At 38.8% G+C, this 17,329-nt stretch overlaps 1 protein-coding gene across 2 annotated transcripts in view; it reads right to left on the bottom strand.

The window, feature by feature from the left end:
• Window positions 1–2,258: 2,258 nt before the first annotated feature.
• The window catches only part of CCDC39 (coiled-coil domain containing 39), a 55,721-nt gene continuing 40,650 nt past the window's right edge, over window positions 2,259–17,329 (bottom strand). The window contains exons 15-21 of one of the 2 annotated variants that reach the window (XM_060393378.1): window positions 9,148–9,307; window positions 8,595–8,701; window positions 7,567–7,707; window positions 7,247–7,426; window positions 7,020–7,105; window positions 3,046–3,173; window positions 2,259–2,613 (exon numbers count right to left, since the gene is read on the bottom strand). In XM_060393378.1, the coding sequence (XP_060249361.1) occupies window positions 2,603–2,613; window positions 3,046–3,173; window positions 7,020–7,105; window positions 7,247–7,426; window positions 7,567–7,707; window positions 8,595–8,701; window positions 9,148–9,307 (813 nt within the window). In that variant the 3' untranslated portion in view covers window positions 2,259–2,602. Of the gene's footprint in view, window positions 3,174–7,019; window positions 7,106–7,246; window positions 7,427–7,566; window positions 7,708–8,594; window positions 8,702–9,147; window positions 9,308–17,329 lie in introns of both variants that reach the window. The other variant, XM_012098445.5, reaches the window with a different exon arrangement.

Below are 17,329 nucleotides of genomic sequence, written 5' to 3'. Positions count from 1 at the left end.
GCCCATTTTGCTCATCTCTCTTTTTTTCTTCCTTGCTAGCAGTGTAGCCATAAGAAATTTCTTTAAATACTGACAAGACCATACATTCCAGGCAAGAATAGATCAGAGTAGGAAAGAGTCCTGGCAAAAGCAGCAGTGGCAAGTGAAGCACACTATAAATGTGGTCTTCCACTAAGGGAAAGGAAGTTAGGAAACTGTCCTAGTATTGCAGATGTCCAGTTGAGTGTGTTTTTTGATAGCCTGGAGCTGGCTTCCATTTCTGCTTTTCTTCCTAGAGTCTGAATAAATGATTCAGCTGACAGAAGCTGGACTTACTCAGAATTAATTTCAGCAACTAGAGCTGAAGAAGGAAGAAACTTGGATCATAATGATTCTTCCCAAATTATTAAAAACAGTATAGATGAGAATAGAGAGAGTATACATAGGAGTCATAGGTGTTTAGAATCTCATAGGCTTTAGAATGTTTCCAATTCATGATGACACTGGATGGGTGGGTTGAAGGGTAGCAAGTATCCCCATCTACAAATATCTAAGTGACAGAGAATGCTGGGGAAGAAGACACTTAGTACTTGTTCTCAGTTCTTGCCAGCAATAAAATACCAAAACTTAATATAACTTAGTTCAGTTCAGTTGCTCAGTCATGTCCGACTCTTTGTGACCCCGTGAATTGCAGCATGCCAGGCCTCCCTGTCCATCACCAACTCCTGGAGTTTGCTCAAACTCATGTCCGTCGAGTTGGTGATGCCATCCAGCCATCTCATCCTCTGTTGTCCCCTTCTGCCCCCAATCCCTCCCAGCATCAGAGTCTTTTCCTGTGAGTCAACTCTTGGCATCAGGTGGCCAAAGTATTGGAGTTTCAGCTTCAGCATCAGTCCTTCCAATGAACACCCAGGACTGGTCTCCTTTAGGATGGACTGGTTGGATCTCCTTGCAGTCCAAGGAACTCTCAAGAGTCTTCAACACCACAGTTCAAAAGCATCAATTCTTGGGGCGCTCAGCTTTCTTCACAGTCCAACTCTCACATCCATACATGACCACTGGAAAAACCAACCGTAGCCTTGACTAGATGGACCTTTGTTGGCAAAGTAATGTCTCTGCTTTTTAATATGCTATCTAGATTGGTCATAACTTTCCTTCCAAGGAGTAAGCGTCTTTTAATTTCATGGCTGCAGTCACCATCTGCAGTGATTTTGGAGCCCCCAAAAATAAAGTCAGCCACTATTTCCACTGTTTCCCCATCTATTTCCCATGAAGTGATGGGACTAGATGCCATGATCTTCGTTTTCTGAATGTTGAGCTTTAAGCCAACATTTTCACACTCCTTTCACTTTCATCAAGAGGCTTTTTAGTTCCTCTTCACTTTCTGCCATAACGGTGGTGTCATCTGCATATCTGAGGTGATTGATATTTCTCCCGGCAGTCTTGATTCCAGCTTGTGCTTCTTCCAGTCCAGTGTTTCTCATGATATACTCTAACTTAACCATTCCACAAATACTGTGCTAGGCTTTGGTTGGTGGCTCAATGATAGGTAGAAGCTACTGTGCAATTCCAGGGCTTCCCTGATGGCTCAGTTAGTGAAGAATCCACCTGCAATGCAGGAGACTCCAGTTCAATTCCTGGGTAGGAAAGATCCGCTGGAAAAGGGATAGGCTACCCACTATGCTATTCTTGGCCTGGAGAATTCCATGGACTATATAGTCCATGGGGTCACAAAGAGTCAGACATCACTGAGCGACTTTACAGTTTTACTATGCAATTCCAGTGTGTTGGGCCCTGTGCCTTTATATAAATTATCTGATTTCAATCAACTTAACATAACTTTTACTGTCTCCATATTATAAATGAGAAAAAAAGCATAGAGAAGTAACTTTCCCAAGGTCACAGTACTAGTCCCTGCCTGCTTGGAATATACTTCAACTTCCAAGTAATTTGCAAAGTAAAATAGGGCAAAGAATGAGAATTTTGGTGAACATTCAAAGTGATGGTAAGATTAATCAGTTCTTATATTTCACAAATCTCACTGGAATAATGTTTTACAAAAAAAAAATAAGCTTTTTAGCCATCTTATTCATTGGACTTGGCTGTGCCTTTTGCTGCCTATTACAAGAAATGACAATACACCAGTGATCCAGAGAAACAGGTTTACTACCATTACTGCCTTTCAGAAGGAATTGCAAGTGACAGTTGTAAACAATGACGGTTTTTGTAAGAAATACTTTTTCCCAAGATTTGAAGGAGAAAGTACTCATTTAAGTATATATATTCTGATACATTTATTTGAAAACCAGTTTTATAACATAGTCATACTTCACCCTCTGTTCCAAAGTTCAAAGTGTTGGGCACATGTAATGATAAAGGACTGACAGAAATAACTAATTCTTAATCTGGTAGTCTATCTTTACTGGAAATTTACAGAATTCCTATTGCTAAGCTAATTATGCCTGGCTTTCTTTAAACTGTTCATTAAATCAAGGAAATATTGAAAACATTCTTGGTTGTATCTTGAGAGCAGAATCTTCACTATGTTTGACTTCTTTCAAGATCAGAGTGGCCTCCTAGAAATTTAAGTTCCACTGTTGATACATAGCGGTTCTCTTTCCTTTCAGCTGTTTTCTGGTGGAGGGAGGGGGGAGGTAATGCTAAAAGAAGAAACTAACAGATTTCTTCTCCTAAAGTCTGAGAAATATGTTTCTTGTTAATAAATAAAACCTACTTTCAGGATCATCTAGGCTAAAAGAAAATTTTAATAGTGTTGTAAACTATATAGTACAATAAATCTTAGAGATTTCTTCTGAAAAGATTCTGTTACATTAGAAGTGAGAAGTTTCATGGCTAGCATGAAGTTTTTACATTTTTCACTGGATAAAACTTTTCTCTGGTCATTTTGTATTTCTAACACTTATCTCATTAGGACTATATCAGTATAAGGCACCCAGAAATATAGGGTGTGATATACTATTTTAAAATTAGGAGACTTTTGGTTTTGTGTTAACAACTTGTTCAAGAGAGATCTAAAATTTTATTTGTTGGTCTTTCTGCTTTTACCGGTACTGGAGGCACTGCTAGCACTAGTCGGTCTGGAAGTGCTGCCAGTTAGCGGAGAGGCTGGGAAGTTCAGCTCTAATACTTTGATCGAACTCTGAGAAGCAGAAGTGCTTGTACTCTTAGATGACCTAGAATAAAACCAGAATTACTGTAATTCAGAATTTTTATTTTAGTAGAGACCCCCTCATTAATTGCAAAGATGCCATAATCCCACAAGTACTTAAAGAGATCAAAAAAGATAATCCTGTTAAGAGTGCTAATAATGAATTTTAAAAGATGACCATTAATAGTATCAGGAAATTAAGAAAAAATGATAAAGTTTCAAATCAGTAGAAAAATAGTTCTGCAAATATATTTCTATTTAAAAAATGTTTCAACTATAACTAATTTAGAATCATTAGGTATTAAGTTTGCCAAATCATTCAACAAAAGGTAGGAAAAGAGGCAAGAAAATTTGAGTGCTGGCAAGAGTGATTAAAATGATAGATTATACAATTTGAGCCAAAAAGAAAAAAATGAGGGACCTATTGACAGGATAAAGTGGTGGGGTCATTTGAAAAGCATAACTATCCATACAATTCTGAATGCTAAGTTTTTAAAGTATGCTTTTATGAAAATACTAGGGTGGAATGGGTGAATTTAACTCAGATGACCATTATATCTACTACTGTGGGCAGGAATCCCTTAGAAGAAATGGAGTAGCCATCATAGGCAACATGAGTATGAAATGCAGTACATAGATGCAGTCTCAAAAATGATAGAATGATCTCTGTTCATTTGCAAGGCAAACCATTCTGTATCACGGTAACCCAAATCTGTGCCCTAACCAGTAATGCTGAAGAAGCTGTAGTTGAGTTCTATGAAGACCTACAAGACCTTTTAGAACTAACAGCCAAAAAAGATGTCCTTTTCATTATAGGGGACTGGAATGCAAAAGTAGGAAGTCAAGAAATACCTGGAGTAACAGGCAAATTTGGCCTTGGAGTACAGAATGAAGCAGGGCAAAGGCTAATAGAGTTCTGCCAAGAAAACGCATTGGTCGTAGCAAACACCCTTTTCCAATAACACAAGAGAAGACTACACATGGACATCACCAGATGGTCAACACTGAAATCAGATTGATTATATTCTTTGCAGCCAAAGATGGAGAAGCTCTTATACAGTCAGCAAAAACAAGACCAGGAGCAGCTCAGATCATGAACTTCTTAAAGCCAAATTCAGATTGAAATTGAAGAAAATGGGGGAAATCACTAAACCATTCAAGTCTGACCTATATCAAATCCCATATGATTATACAGTGGAAGTGAGAAATAGATTTAAGGGACTAGATCTGATAGAGTGCCAGATGAACTATGGACGGAGGTTCATGACATTGTACAGAAGACAGGAATCAAGACCATCCCTAAGAAAAAGAAATGCAAAAAAGCAAAATGGCTGGCTGAGTAGGCCTTACAAATAGCTGTGAAAAGAAGAGAAGCGAAAAGCAAAGGAGAAAAGTAAAGATACAAGCATCTGAATGCAGAGTTCCAAAGAATAGCAAAGAGATAAGAAAGCCTTCCTCAGCAATCAATGCAAAGAAATAGAAGAAAATAATAGAATGGGAAAGTCTAGAGATTGCTTCAAGAAAATTAGAGATACCCATGCAAAGATGGGCTCAATAAAGGACAGAAACGATATGGACCTGACAGAAGCAGAAGATAAGAAGAGGTGGCAAGAATACACAGAAGAACAAAAAAAGATCTTCATGACCCAGATAATCACGATGGTGTGACCACTCACCTAGAACCAGACATCTTAGAATGTGAAGTCAAGTGGGCCTTAGGAAGCATCACTATAAACAAAGATAGTGGAGTTGATGGAATTCCGGTTGAGCTATTTCAAATCCTAAAAGATGCTGCAAAAAGTGTTGCACTCAATATGACAACAAATTTGGAAAACTCAGCAGTGGCCACAGGACTGGAAAAGGTCAGTTTTCATTCCAATCCCAAAGAAAGGCAATGCCAAAGAATGCTCAAACTACTGCTCCATTGCACTCATCTCACACACTAGTAAAATAATGCTCAAAATTCTCCAAACCAGGCTTCAGCAACACATGAACCATGAACTTCCAGATGTTCAAGCTGGTTTTAGAAAAGGCAGAGGAACAAGAGATCAAATTGCCAACATCTGCTAGAAAACAAAAAAGAAAGTTCCAGAAAAAATATCTATTTCTGCTTTCTTGACTATGCCAAAGCCTTTGACTGTGTGGATCACAATAAACTATGGAAAATTCTGAAAGAGATGGGAATACAGACCACCTGACCTGCCTCTTGAGAAACCTATATGCAGGTCAGGAAGCAACAGTTAGAATTGGACATGGAACACCAGACTGGTTCCAAATAGGAAAAGGAGTGCATCAAGGCTGTATATTATCACCCTACTCATTTAACTTCTATGCAGATTACATCATGAGAAACACTGAGCTGGAAGAAGCACAAGCTGGAGTCAAGATTACTGAGAGAAATATTAACCTCAGATATGCAGATAACACCACCCTTTGGCAGAAAGTGAAGAACTGAAGAGCCTCTTGAAAAAGAGTGAAAAAGTTGGCTTAAAGCTCAACATTCAGAAAACTAAGATCATGGCATCCGGTCCCATCACTTCATTGGAAATGGATGGGAAACAGTGGCTAACTTTATTTTGCAATCACTGCAGATGGTGATTGCAGCCGTGAAATTAAAAGACGCTTCTTGGAAGGAAAGTTATGACCAACCTAGATAGCATATTAAAAAGAAGAGACATTACTTGGTCAACAAAGGTCTGTCTAGTCAAGGCTATGGGTTTTCCAGTAGTCATGTATGGATGTGAGAGTAGGACTGTGAAGAAGGCTGAGCGCCAAAGAATTGATGATTTTGAACTGTGGTTTTGGAGAAGACTTGAGAGTCCCTTGGACTGCAAGGAGATCCCAACCAGTCCATCCTAAGGGAGATCAGTCCTGGGTGTTCTTTGGAAGGACTGATGTTGAAGCTGAAACTCCAATATTTTGGCCAGCTGATGCAAAGAGCTGACTGATTTGAAAACACCCCGATGCTGGGAAAGATTGAGGGCAGGAGGAGAAGGGGATGACAGAGGATGAGATGGTTGGATGGCATCATTGACTCGATGGACATGAGTTTGGGTAAACTCCAGGAGTTGGTGATGGACAGGGAGACCTGGTGTGCTGTGGCTCATGTGGTCGCAAAGAGTCAGACACTACTGAGTGACTGAACTGAACTTAGGGTGTTCAAGTGGGTGCTCACCATGTTTACATAGAAAGTGTTTTTGTTTTACTTTAAAAATATCTTTTAGGAAATCCTTTCATGACATCTTGCTGTGGAGTAATGAAAAGTAATACGGTGCTGAATGTGGCAGATTGGGAATTTTAAGATGAGGATCATCTTTAATATTAATAATTATTATTTTGTCAGCAAGGCACAGGAATGTTGACTAAATGTGCACCTGATAGAATTCTGGATAAAACTAAACTTCAGAAGAAAGAATAATTTCCTTTTTAGCAAAACAAAGCAGCATAAATAAAATTCTGACTCCTTAGATTTCACAGTGGATTTTAATCTTATAAATCTTACTCAATATCTGTGTACAGCTAAGTGGTCCTTTTATGGATTAATCAATTCACCCCACACTCGGGATGACCATGCTATGTGTATCATCCAAAATTTCACCCTGCTTTATCCTACTGAAATATCTGATAGTCACAAAGCTCTACATGTCAAACTGGAAATGATAACTCCAGACAGAAGCCAGAAGGGAAGAGTCTTGTGCTGCTGGCTGGTTTCTGCCTCTGACACAAACATCAGAAGGTAGGGAAAGCTGGGGAGAGTACTAGCCGTGCACTGGCAGGTCCAACAGCTATGGCATATGAAGTGGCCGAATTTGCTTGGGATGGAAGCTGTAACTGAGTGAATCAGGAGATGGTGGTTTCTCCTTCCACTTACCTTGCTGATAACAGTGAAGTCTGGGAAGGAGATCTAGAACTGTGACGACTACCTTTAGTACTAGCTGTAGGCAGTTCTAAACCACTCTGGAAAAATATTCAAGAGCAATCATTAGTACCATGCCATTTCAGAATACTTTTCAGTAAATTTAATTTTATGTTGAATACCCTAAATTTTTCTTCATGAAATGTTTAAGAAATATTTGACTAGAAGATAAGTCTTATTACCTGTTGAAAGTATGTTTGAAGGATAACACTGATCTCAGCATTTTCTTGTGTGATATCAACTAACATTTCATCAATGATCTTGTGAAGCTGTTTCACTTCACGAAGTTTAATATCTTGTTCTTCTAATGTTTCATCTTTTGTATCTTTCAAAAGACGGACTTCCTTGGTGAGTTTTGCACACTGTTGGTCAACAGCAGTCAGTTATTTAAACCTGTTTTCTAGAACTAAGTATTTGTTAATGGATGAAGGAAGATGTGAGGTTACCATTTGGAACTCCAAAATATAAATATGACAGGTCAGTTTTTTAAAGTTTCCAATACCTGTTTAGTTACTCTCTCTAATTTTGGCTTCTGTTCCTCAGTTTCTCTTTTTAATTGAAGTACGTAAGCTTGCTTCTCTCTTACTTTTTCTTTGACATTATTCGTTAAGTGTTCTATAACTGTTAAAGTATTTTCCATGCTCTGCAGAAAATAAATATAAACAAATTTATTGGTTAGGTTCAGAAATAACTTTTATAGTTGCCACTTGTCAAGTATTTAATTCTGATTCCTTTGTTTTTGTATATATGTGCTCAGTTGCTCAGTTGTGGCCAACTCTTTGCATATATAATGTACATTCTATTGGTAGATAATAAGTATAATGGTTTTATGGATTAAGTTTTATATATAATTCCACTGGAAGGTTATTTTTATGGTATTTGGGAGAAAAACAATTCAAACAATGACTATTGAAAGCACATAGTTTTCAAAGATTCCCAACTCATATAATCTATTTCTATTTCTTTAATCAAAAAAAAAAAAAAATCTCTGTAAGTGCACTCAGTAATGTCCAGGTCTGTGACCCTTTCAACTGTAGCCTGCCAGGGCTCTTCTGTTCGTTGTAATTTTCAGGGAAGAATACTGGAGTGGGTTGCCATTTCCTCCTCCAGTGGATCTTCCCAACCCAGGGATTGCACCCCTGTCTATTGTGTCTGCTGCATTGGCAGGTGGATTCTTTACCATCAGGGAAGCCCTTAAATGTTTATATAGAGCCTGCTTATTACCAAACACATTGTTTTCTCATCTTTCAAATTTTTGCTTTAAGGAACAGTCTTTTAAGGTGATTTTAAAGGATTTAACTGAAAAAAAAGATTAGGGGATATCATAGTTAGCTAGCTATAATTTATCCACTGTACCAAGTAATTGTCAGGGCTTAGCACTGGGATTTTAACTAGTTAATACTTTGATCACTTTTTTCTCATTTAAGTAACTGCTTCTCTAAAAAATTGTATATTAACAAGAGTATAATAATTATAATAGTGATAGTTAACTTTTACTAAGGGCTTATTATTAAAGCCTATAGAACTTACCTGGATATCTTCCTGTAGTTCTCTGATTTGTCTTTGTTTGTGTCTGTATTTTTCATCAACAGCTCTTTTTTGTTCTTCTAGTTGAATTTTTACCTCATACTCAGCACCTAGAATTTAAAAGAATTTTTGCTTTAAATTTTTAACATGCTGTGTAGAAAGCCAATTTAAAATATTACATAATTTAAACTTCTAACATTTTTCATTATGAAAGGTCAACTTCCGTATGTCTAATTTTTGAAAAATAGGATGTGAAATAACTATTCTTATTTTGTCAACATACAGCACCCAGTATACTGCTGTTTTTTTCAGATTTGAAATGAACTCCGTAGAGGAGTACTATGCCACATCACTACAACTAGTAACAGGTGGAATTAACACCTTAGCACTTATTTTAAGTGGGGGAGGGAAGGGGGGTTGTGGTGATTAGGTTTTCCAGCTGAATCAAATATGATGCATTTGTTTTCCTTATCGCATAGTGATCCTCTTTTTAAAATAACTATGCAGCTTTCATAGCATGTACATTAATTTAAAAGTTTCAATAATGTCTGCATACTAGATGGAGTCACTTTCTGAAAAGATTGTTTGTAATTGTTGTTGCAGCTGTTCAGCACTTGCAGGGTGTTTCCTAGAGCATAGATTTCTTTTTCAGCTTTGTTGATCTTAGCATCCAAATTGTCACCTTCCCTTTGAAGTTCTTCTTTTTCTTGAGCAGCCTATTTAAAACAGAATAGAATAGATTGGTTAAAAATATTTTATCATGATGGGGGTGGGCAGAAGAATGTCTGTGATCAGGGCAGGAAGTACTTCACTCACAACAATACCAATTTGCCTTGGGACGTACATGCAGCACCAAGCATTTATTTCTTGCACTTGATTTACCAAATCCTGAAGGCCTTCCAAATATAGCACTTAGGATACAAAACCATGATGGGAGTTAATTAAAACTTAACATGAAAACTCAAACAAAAATGACCAAAAAATATAAACTTTACTGAGAAAAGAAAAGGTTAAGTAGAAGAGGTTTCAAACTAGATATTAAATAAAAGGAATGTATGTTTCTTGCCTGGAAGAGGCTTGGCACACTTTGTCATTTTATCTTAGGAATAAGAGGTTAGCAAGCTAAACCCATGAAAGTAAAAGTGTTAAGTTGCTCAGTTGTGTCCAACTCAGCAACCCCATGGAATGTAACCCGCCAGGCTCCTCTGTCCATGGAATTCTCCAGGAAGAATATTGGAGTGGCTTGCTGTTTTACTCTCTAGGGGATCTTCCCATCCCAGAGATTGAATATTTTTAAGAGGAAAAAATACTGCATGATTCTACTTACATGAGGCACCTAGAGTAGTCAGATTCACAAAAGCAAAGTAGATTGGTGGTTGCCAGGGATTTCAGGGAGGGAGAAATGGGGAGTTACTGTTTAACAGGTACAGTTTCAGTTCTGAAAGATAAAGTTCTGGAGACGGCTGTTGTGTTGACTGCATAACAATATGAATATACTTAATACTACTGAATTGTACACTTAAAAACTATTAAAACAGCATATTTTGAGCCCAATTTCATGTATATATTCCTGGAGAAGGAAATGTTAACCCACTCCAGTATCCTTACCTGGAAAATCCCATGGACAAAGGAGCCTGGTTGGCTACAGTCTGTGGGGTTGCAGAGTCATACAGAAGTGAGCAACTAACACTTCACTTCATGTATATATTATCATATTTTAAAACAGCTTTAATTAAAGACAATTATGATAAATGTGGCCAGGAACAAGTGAAGTGTAAACTGCTGAAAACCAAAAATTCCTCAGTGAGCAGTCAGTGGACTTCTGGATTAGGCCTTCTAGAGTTGTACCAAAACAGTTCCAAAACACTTCTCCAATTAAAGATTGAGAGAGATAATATGCATATATATATTTAAAAATGCCCCCATGAAAAGATGCTCATCACTATTCATTCAGTTCAGTTCAATTCAGTTCAGTCGCTCAGTTGTGTCCGACTCTTTGCAACCCCATGAATCGCAGCACGCCAGGCCTCCCTGTCCATCACCAACTCCCGGAGTTCACTCAGATTTACGTCCATCGAGTCAGTGATGCCATCCAGCCATCTCATCCTCGGTCATCCCCTTCTCCTGCCCCCAGTCCCTCCCAGCATCAAAGTCTTTTCCAGTGAGTTAACTCTTCGCATGAGGTGGCCAAAGTACTGGAGTTTCAGCTTCAGCATCATTCCTTCCAAACAAATCCCAGGGTTGATCTCCTTCAGAATGGACTGGTTGGATCTCCTTGCAGTCCGAGGGACTCTCAAGAGTCTTCTCCAACACCACAGTTCAAAAGCATCAATTCTTCGGCGCTCAGCCTTCTTCACCATCCAACTCTCACATCCATATATAACTACTGGAAAAAACATAGGCTTGACTAGATGGACCTTAGTCAGCAAACTAATGTCTCTACTTTTGAATATGCTATCTAGGTTGGTCATAACTTTTCTTCCTAGGAGTAAGCGTCTTAATTTCATGGCTGTAGTCACCATCTGCAGTGATTTTGGAGCCCCAAAATATAAAGTCAGCCACTGTTTCCACTGTTTCCCCATCTATTTCCCATGAAGTGATGGGACCGGATGCCATGATCTTCGTTTTCTGAATGTTGAGCTTTAAGCCAACTTTTTCGCTCTCGTCTTTCACTTTCATCAAGAGGCTTTTTAGTTCCTCTTCACTTTCTGCCATAAGGGTGGTGTCATCTGCATATCTGAGGTTATTGATATTTCTCCCAGCAATCTTGATTCCAGCTTGTGTTTCTTCCAGTCCAGCATTTCTCACTGATCATTACAGAAATTCATATCAAAACTAACCCTAACCCTAACCTTACACCAGTCAGAACAGCCATCATCATAAAGTCTAAAAATAACACATGCTAGAGAAGATCTGAAGAAAAGGGAATCTTTCTACACTGTTGGTGGGAATGTAAATTGGTGCTGCCACTGTGGAAGACCTGTATGAAGGTTCCTGAAAAAACCAGAGTTGCCATATGATCCAACAATCCTACTCCTGTGCATATACCCATATAAAATGATAATTAAGAAAAGATACATGGACCCCTCTGTTCACAGCATTATTCACAAGACATGGAAACAACTTTTATGTCCATAGACAGATGAATGGATAGATGTGGTACATATATACAATGGAATATTAACTCAGCTATAGAAAAGAATGAAATAATGCAATATGCAGCAACATGGTGGACCTAGAGGTTATCATACTAAGTGAAGTAGAGAGAAAGACAAATATCATAATATCACTTACATGCAGACTCTAAAACAAGCCTATCTGTGAAACAAACAGTCCCAAAGACATATTAAACAGACTTGAAGTTGCAAAGGGTGGGGTAGAGGAGGGAAAGAGTGGGAGTCTGGGATTAGCAGATGCAAATTTAGCCACTGGTCCACCAGGGAAGTCCAGAAGACTATTGGTTTTTAATGACCAACAAATTTGGAAAACTCAGCAGTGGCCATAGGACTGGAAAAGGTCAGTTTTCATTCCAATCTCAAAGAAAGGCAATGCCAAAGAATGCTCAAACTACCACACAATTGCACTCATCTCACATGCTAGTAAAGTAATGCTCAAAATTCTCCAAGCCAGGCTTCAGCAATACGTGAACCATGAACTTCCTGATGTTCAAGCTGATTTTAGAAAAGGCAGAGGAACAAGAGATCAAATTGCCAACATCTGCTGGATCATGAAAAAAAGCAAGAAAGTTCCAGAAAAAAACATCTATTTCCTTTTTATTGACTATGCCAAAGCCTTTGACTGTGTGGATCACAATAAACTGTGGAAAATTCTGGAACAGATGGGAATACCAGACCACCTGACCTGCCTCTTGAGAAATCTGTATGCAGGCCAGGAAGCCACAGTTAGAACTGGACATGGAACAACAGACTCGTTCCAAATAGGAAAAGGAGTACGTCAAGGCTGTATATTATCACCCCGCTTATTTAACTTCTATGCAGAGTACATCATGAGAAACGCTGGACTGTAAGAAACACAAGCTGGAATCAAGATTTCCAGGAGAAATATCAATAACCTCAGATATGCAGAGGATACCACCCTTATGGCAGAAAGTGAAGAGGAACTAAAAAGCCTCTTGATGAAAGTAAAAGAGGAGAGTGAAAAAGTTGGCTTAAATCTCAACATTGAGAAAACAAAGATCATAACATCTGGTCCCATCACTTCATGGGAAATAGATGGGGAATCCTTGGAAACAGTGTCAGACTTTATATTTTTAGGCTCCAAAATCACTGCAGATGGTGACTGTAGCCATGAAATTAAAAGACGCTTACTCCTTGGAAGAAAAGTTATGACCAACCTAGATAGCATATTGAAAAGCAGAGACATTACTTTGCTGACTAAGGTCCGTCTAGTCAAGGCTATGGTTTTTTCAGTAGTCATGTATGGATGTGAGAGTTGGACGGTGAAGAAGGCTGAGCGCCGAAGAATTGATGCTTTTGAACTGTGGTGTTGGAGAAGACTCTTGAGAGTCCCTCGGACTGCAAGGAGATCCAACCAGTCCATTCTGAAGGAGGTCAACCCTGGGATTTGTTTGGAAGGAATGATGCTGAAGCTGAAACTCCAGTATTTTGGCCACCTCATGCGAAGAGTTAACTCACTGGAAAAGACTTTGATGCTGGGAGGGATTGGGGACAGGAGAAGGGGACGACAGAGGATGAGATGGCTGGATGGCATCACTGACTCGATGGACGTAAATCTGAGTGAACTCCGGGAGTTGGTGATGGACAGGGAGGCCAGGCGTGCTGTGATTCACGGCGTTGCAAAGAGTCAGACACGACTGATCAACTGAACTGAACTGATGGTAAAAGCAGGGTTCAGGAATCAAACCTCTAGTTCTCGTTTATTCTAAGCAAGCAAAAAGTTCTCACAGTCAACATTACTGCCTCCTTCAAACCTTATCAAATTTTACATAACTTAAGATCTCCAGTTTTTCTTTTTAAAGTCCTTCTCAGGTTCACTGTTGTGAAATTAACTATATTTTAGTTCTTTCCCAAAGTGTTAGCTATTACAATTGGCTCAATTACACGCAAATTTTGATAAAATATATTTCTAAAAATAAACTGATTGACATAGAGAACAGACATGTGGTCACCAAGGGAGAGGAGGTGGGGAAGGGATGGGAGTTTGATATTAGCAGATGCAAACTAATATATACAGGTGGATAAACAACAAGATCCTACTGAATAAACCATAATGGGAAAGAATATTGGAAAAAGAATATATGTATGTATAACTGAATCACCTTGCTGTACAGCAGAAATTTAACACTAAACAAATCAACTATACTTTAATAAAGTTTTAAAAAAAAAAGTACCAAGACCTATTTTAAGGCAAAATCAACCAATAGTTTCTTTGGTAAAGTTATCCAATCCAAAGTATCTATCTTTAAATCAAAATGTGGTCTCTGGAAGAGTTTTGGTAACATTTCAGTTCTTAACATTTTCACTGTTTGTTTTATTATGCCTCAAGATATACATTTTATATCAAATAGTATGCAATAAAAAGCTTAGAAAAAATTCTGAGATAAATTACATCTAGTTCTTTCAAGTTGAGTTTAGAATTAGCAAACATTTCATTTAAAATATAGTGTAGTGGGGAAAAGAGCTAGAATGAGTCAAAACAGATTTCCCACTAGTAAGCTGAATAGCATTAAATAATTTACTTCACTACTCCAAGTTCAGTTTGTCAAATAAAGGCATTGGATTTGTTCATTTATACAAATTCCTGATCTAGTTCCATATATACCTTAAACTTCTAAACCTTTATGGTCCCATTTGCCTGTAAATCACCAATTATATAATGTTTACCTTTTATCCTGGATTAGAAGACAGTTATTTGGAAAAAATGTTTATACCTTTCTGTCAATATTTTTAAGTAATTTTATTGGGCTGTTTCATTAAATTCTGATCAGAATTGAACTGTTTCCTTATAAAGATAAAAGGGAACTTGGAAATGTGATTTGAAAGATGCTAGATAGCATATTGAAAAGCAGAGATATTACTTTGCCAACAAAGGTCTGTCGAGTCAAGGCTATGGTTTCTCCAGTGGTCATGTATGGATGTGAGAGTTGGACTGTGAAGAAAGCTGAGCATTGAAGATTTGATGCTTTTAAACTGTGGTGTTGGAGAAGACTCTTGAGAGTCCCTTGGACTGCAAGGAGATCCAACCAGTCCATTCTGAAGGAGATCGGCCCTGGGATTTCTTTGGAAGGAATGATGCTAAAGCTGAAACTCCAGTACTTTCGACACCTCATGTGAAGAGTTGACTCACTGGAAAAGACTCTGATGCTGGGAGTGATTGGGGGCAGGAGGAGAAGGGGATGACTGAGGATGAGATGGCTGGATGGCATCACTGACTCAATGCACGTAAGTCTGAGTGAACTCTGGGAGTTGGTGATGGACAGGGAAGGAGGCCTGGCGTGCTGCGATTCATGGGGTCACAAAAAGTCAGACACGACTGAGCAACTGAACTGAACTAGACCTTCACTGAATGCTGATTATATTTTTTTCTGACTCTTTTAAGAATCAGATATAGACTCTGCTAAGGTGGGAAAGATTAAAAGCAGGAGGAGAAGGGGACAGCGGGACAAGATGGTTGGATATCATCACCAACTCAAGGGACATGAGTTTAAGCAAGCTCCAGGAGATGGTGGAGGACAGGGAAGTCTCATGTGCTGTAGTCCATGGGGTCACAAAGAGTCAGACATGACTGACTGACTAAACAATACAAGGTGGGTAAAAGGGAACATGACCATGTGTGTAACATAGACAAGAGGATACTTGCAGGACCAAAAATGAGGACTGTGGGTTGAACTGTTAACCTAAAAAAAAATACAAGAAGTCCCAACCCTCAGCACCTCAGAATGTGACCATATATGGAAATAGGGTCTTCGCAGATGTAGTCAAGTTATGATGAACTCATTAGGGTAGGCCCTAGTCCACTATCCCTAGTGTCCTTACAAAAATGGGAAATTTGAACACAAACACAGACGAAGAAGAAAGGCTGAAGAGACACAAGAAGAATGCCATGTGAAGATGAAAGCAGAGCTAATGATGATGCTTCCATAAGCTAAGGAATTCCAAAAACTGCCAGCAAACCACCAAAAACTAAGAGAGAGGCATATATTGTCCCTCCCAACCCTTAGAAAGAACCAATCCTGCTGACACCTTCATCTTGGACTTCCAGCCACTACAACTGTGAGATGTCTATAGTACAAGCTACCTAATTGTGATACTTTCTTATAGCAGCTCTAACAAATTAATACAAGGGTTCACCAAACAGTATGGGAAAGAGTAAATATTTTAGGCTTTATGGGCCAGTCAGTCTCTAAACCACTAGTACTTAATACCACTGCTATTGTAGCATGAAAGCAGCCAGAGACAATAAATAAATGAATGAGTTTATGTATTGTGTGGTTCAGCGCTTATTTATAAAATGGTAGTGGGCAGCATTTAGCCCAGAGTCCTTGGTTTGCTTACCCCTGAAATAGAGTATGCAGAAAATAAGAGTGGTTTGCTGTATAACCAAACTCCTCTCCCCCTGTGCTATAAACATACATATATGCGCCTATCAGGAAAGACCACCTCCAGGAGGAATGTAAAGGGTATAAGGAAGGGAAAGGAGCCTGAGTTGAGTGAATTTACATCCTAAGTCTACGACATCAAAACTAGAAATGATGTTTAGCTTCTAAGTTTTTTCCAGCAGTGAAACTGCTGAAATCATATTTTCAAAAAGTTAAATATTATGCTCATATGAACAAAAACAGGTCAAAGAGTTTATCCAATTCATTAGTGAAAGAACCAGTAAGACATTTAGACAAATTCAAAAAGAGAATTAGAACAGATTTTACACACATACAGAGTCAGAAATGCTGAAATTAATTTTCTTATAAAACGGGCTAATATCTTTTCAATTCAGTTCAGTTCAGTCACTCTGTCATGTTCGACTCTTTGCGACCCCATGAATCACAGCACGCCAGGCCACCCTGTCCATCACCAACTCCCGGAGTTTACCCAAACTCTTGTCCATCAATCGGTGATGCCACCCAGCCATCTCATCCTGTGTCGTTCCCTTCTCCTCCTGCCCCCAATCCCTCCCAGCATCAGGGTCTTTTCCAGTGAGTCAACTCTTCACATGAGGTGGCCAAAGTATTGGAGTTTCAGCTTCAGCATCAGTCCTTCCAATGAACACCCAGGACTGATCTCCTTTAAGATGGACTAGTTGGATTTCCTTGCAGTCCAAGGGACTCTCCAGAGTCTTCTCCAACACCACAGTTCAAAAGCATCAAATCTTCGGTGCTCAGCTTTCTGCACAGTCCAACTCTCACATCCATACATGACCACTGGGAAAACTATAGCCTTGACTAGACGGACCTTTGTTGACAAAGTAATGTCTCTGCTTATATGCTATCTAGGTTGGACATAACTTTCCTTCCCAGGAGTAAGCGTCTTTTAATTTCATGGCTGCAATCACCATCTGCAGTGATTTTGGAGCCCAAAAATATAAAGCCTGACACTGTTTCCACTGTTTCCCCATCTATTTCCCATGAAGTGATGGAGCCAGATGCCATGATCTTCGTTTTCTGAAGGTTGAGCTTTAAACCAACTTTTTCATTCTCCTCTTTCACTTTCATCAAGAGGCTCTTTAGTTCCTCTTCACTTTCTGCCATAAGGGTGGTGTCA

Source organism: Ovis aries, chromosome 1 (genome assembly GCF_016772045.2).
Source record: "Ovis aries strain OAR_USU_Benz2616 breed Rambouillet chromosome 1, ARS-UI_Ramb_v3.0, whole genome shotgun sequence".
In the NCBI taxonomy this organism is placed as follows: domain Eukaryota; kingdom Metazoa; phylum Chordata; class Mammalia; order Artiodactyla; family Bovidae; genus Ovis; species Ovis aries.
The sequence above is the reverse complement of the archived record's forward strand: the minus strand, read 5'-3'. Positions and strand labels throughout refer to the sequence as shown.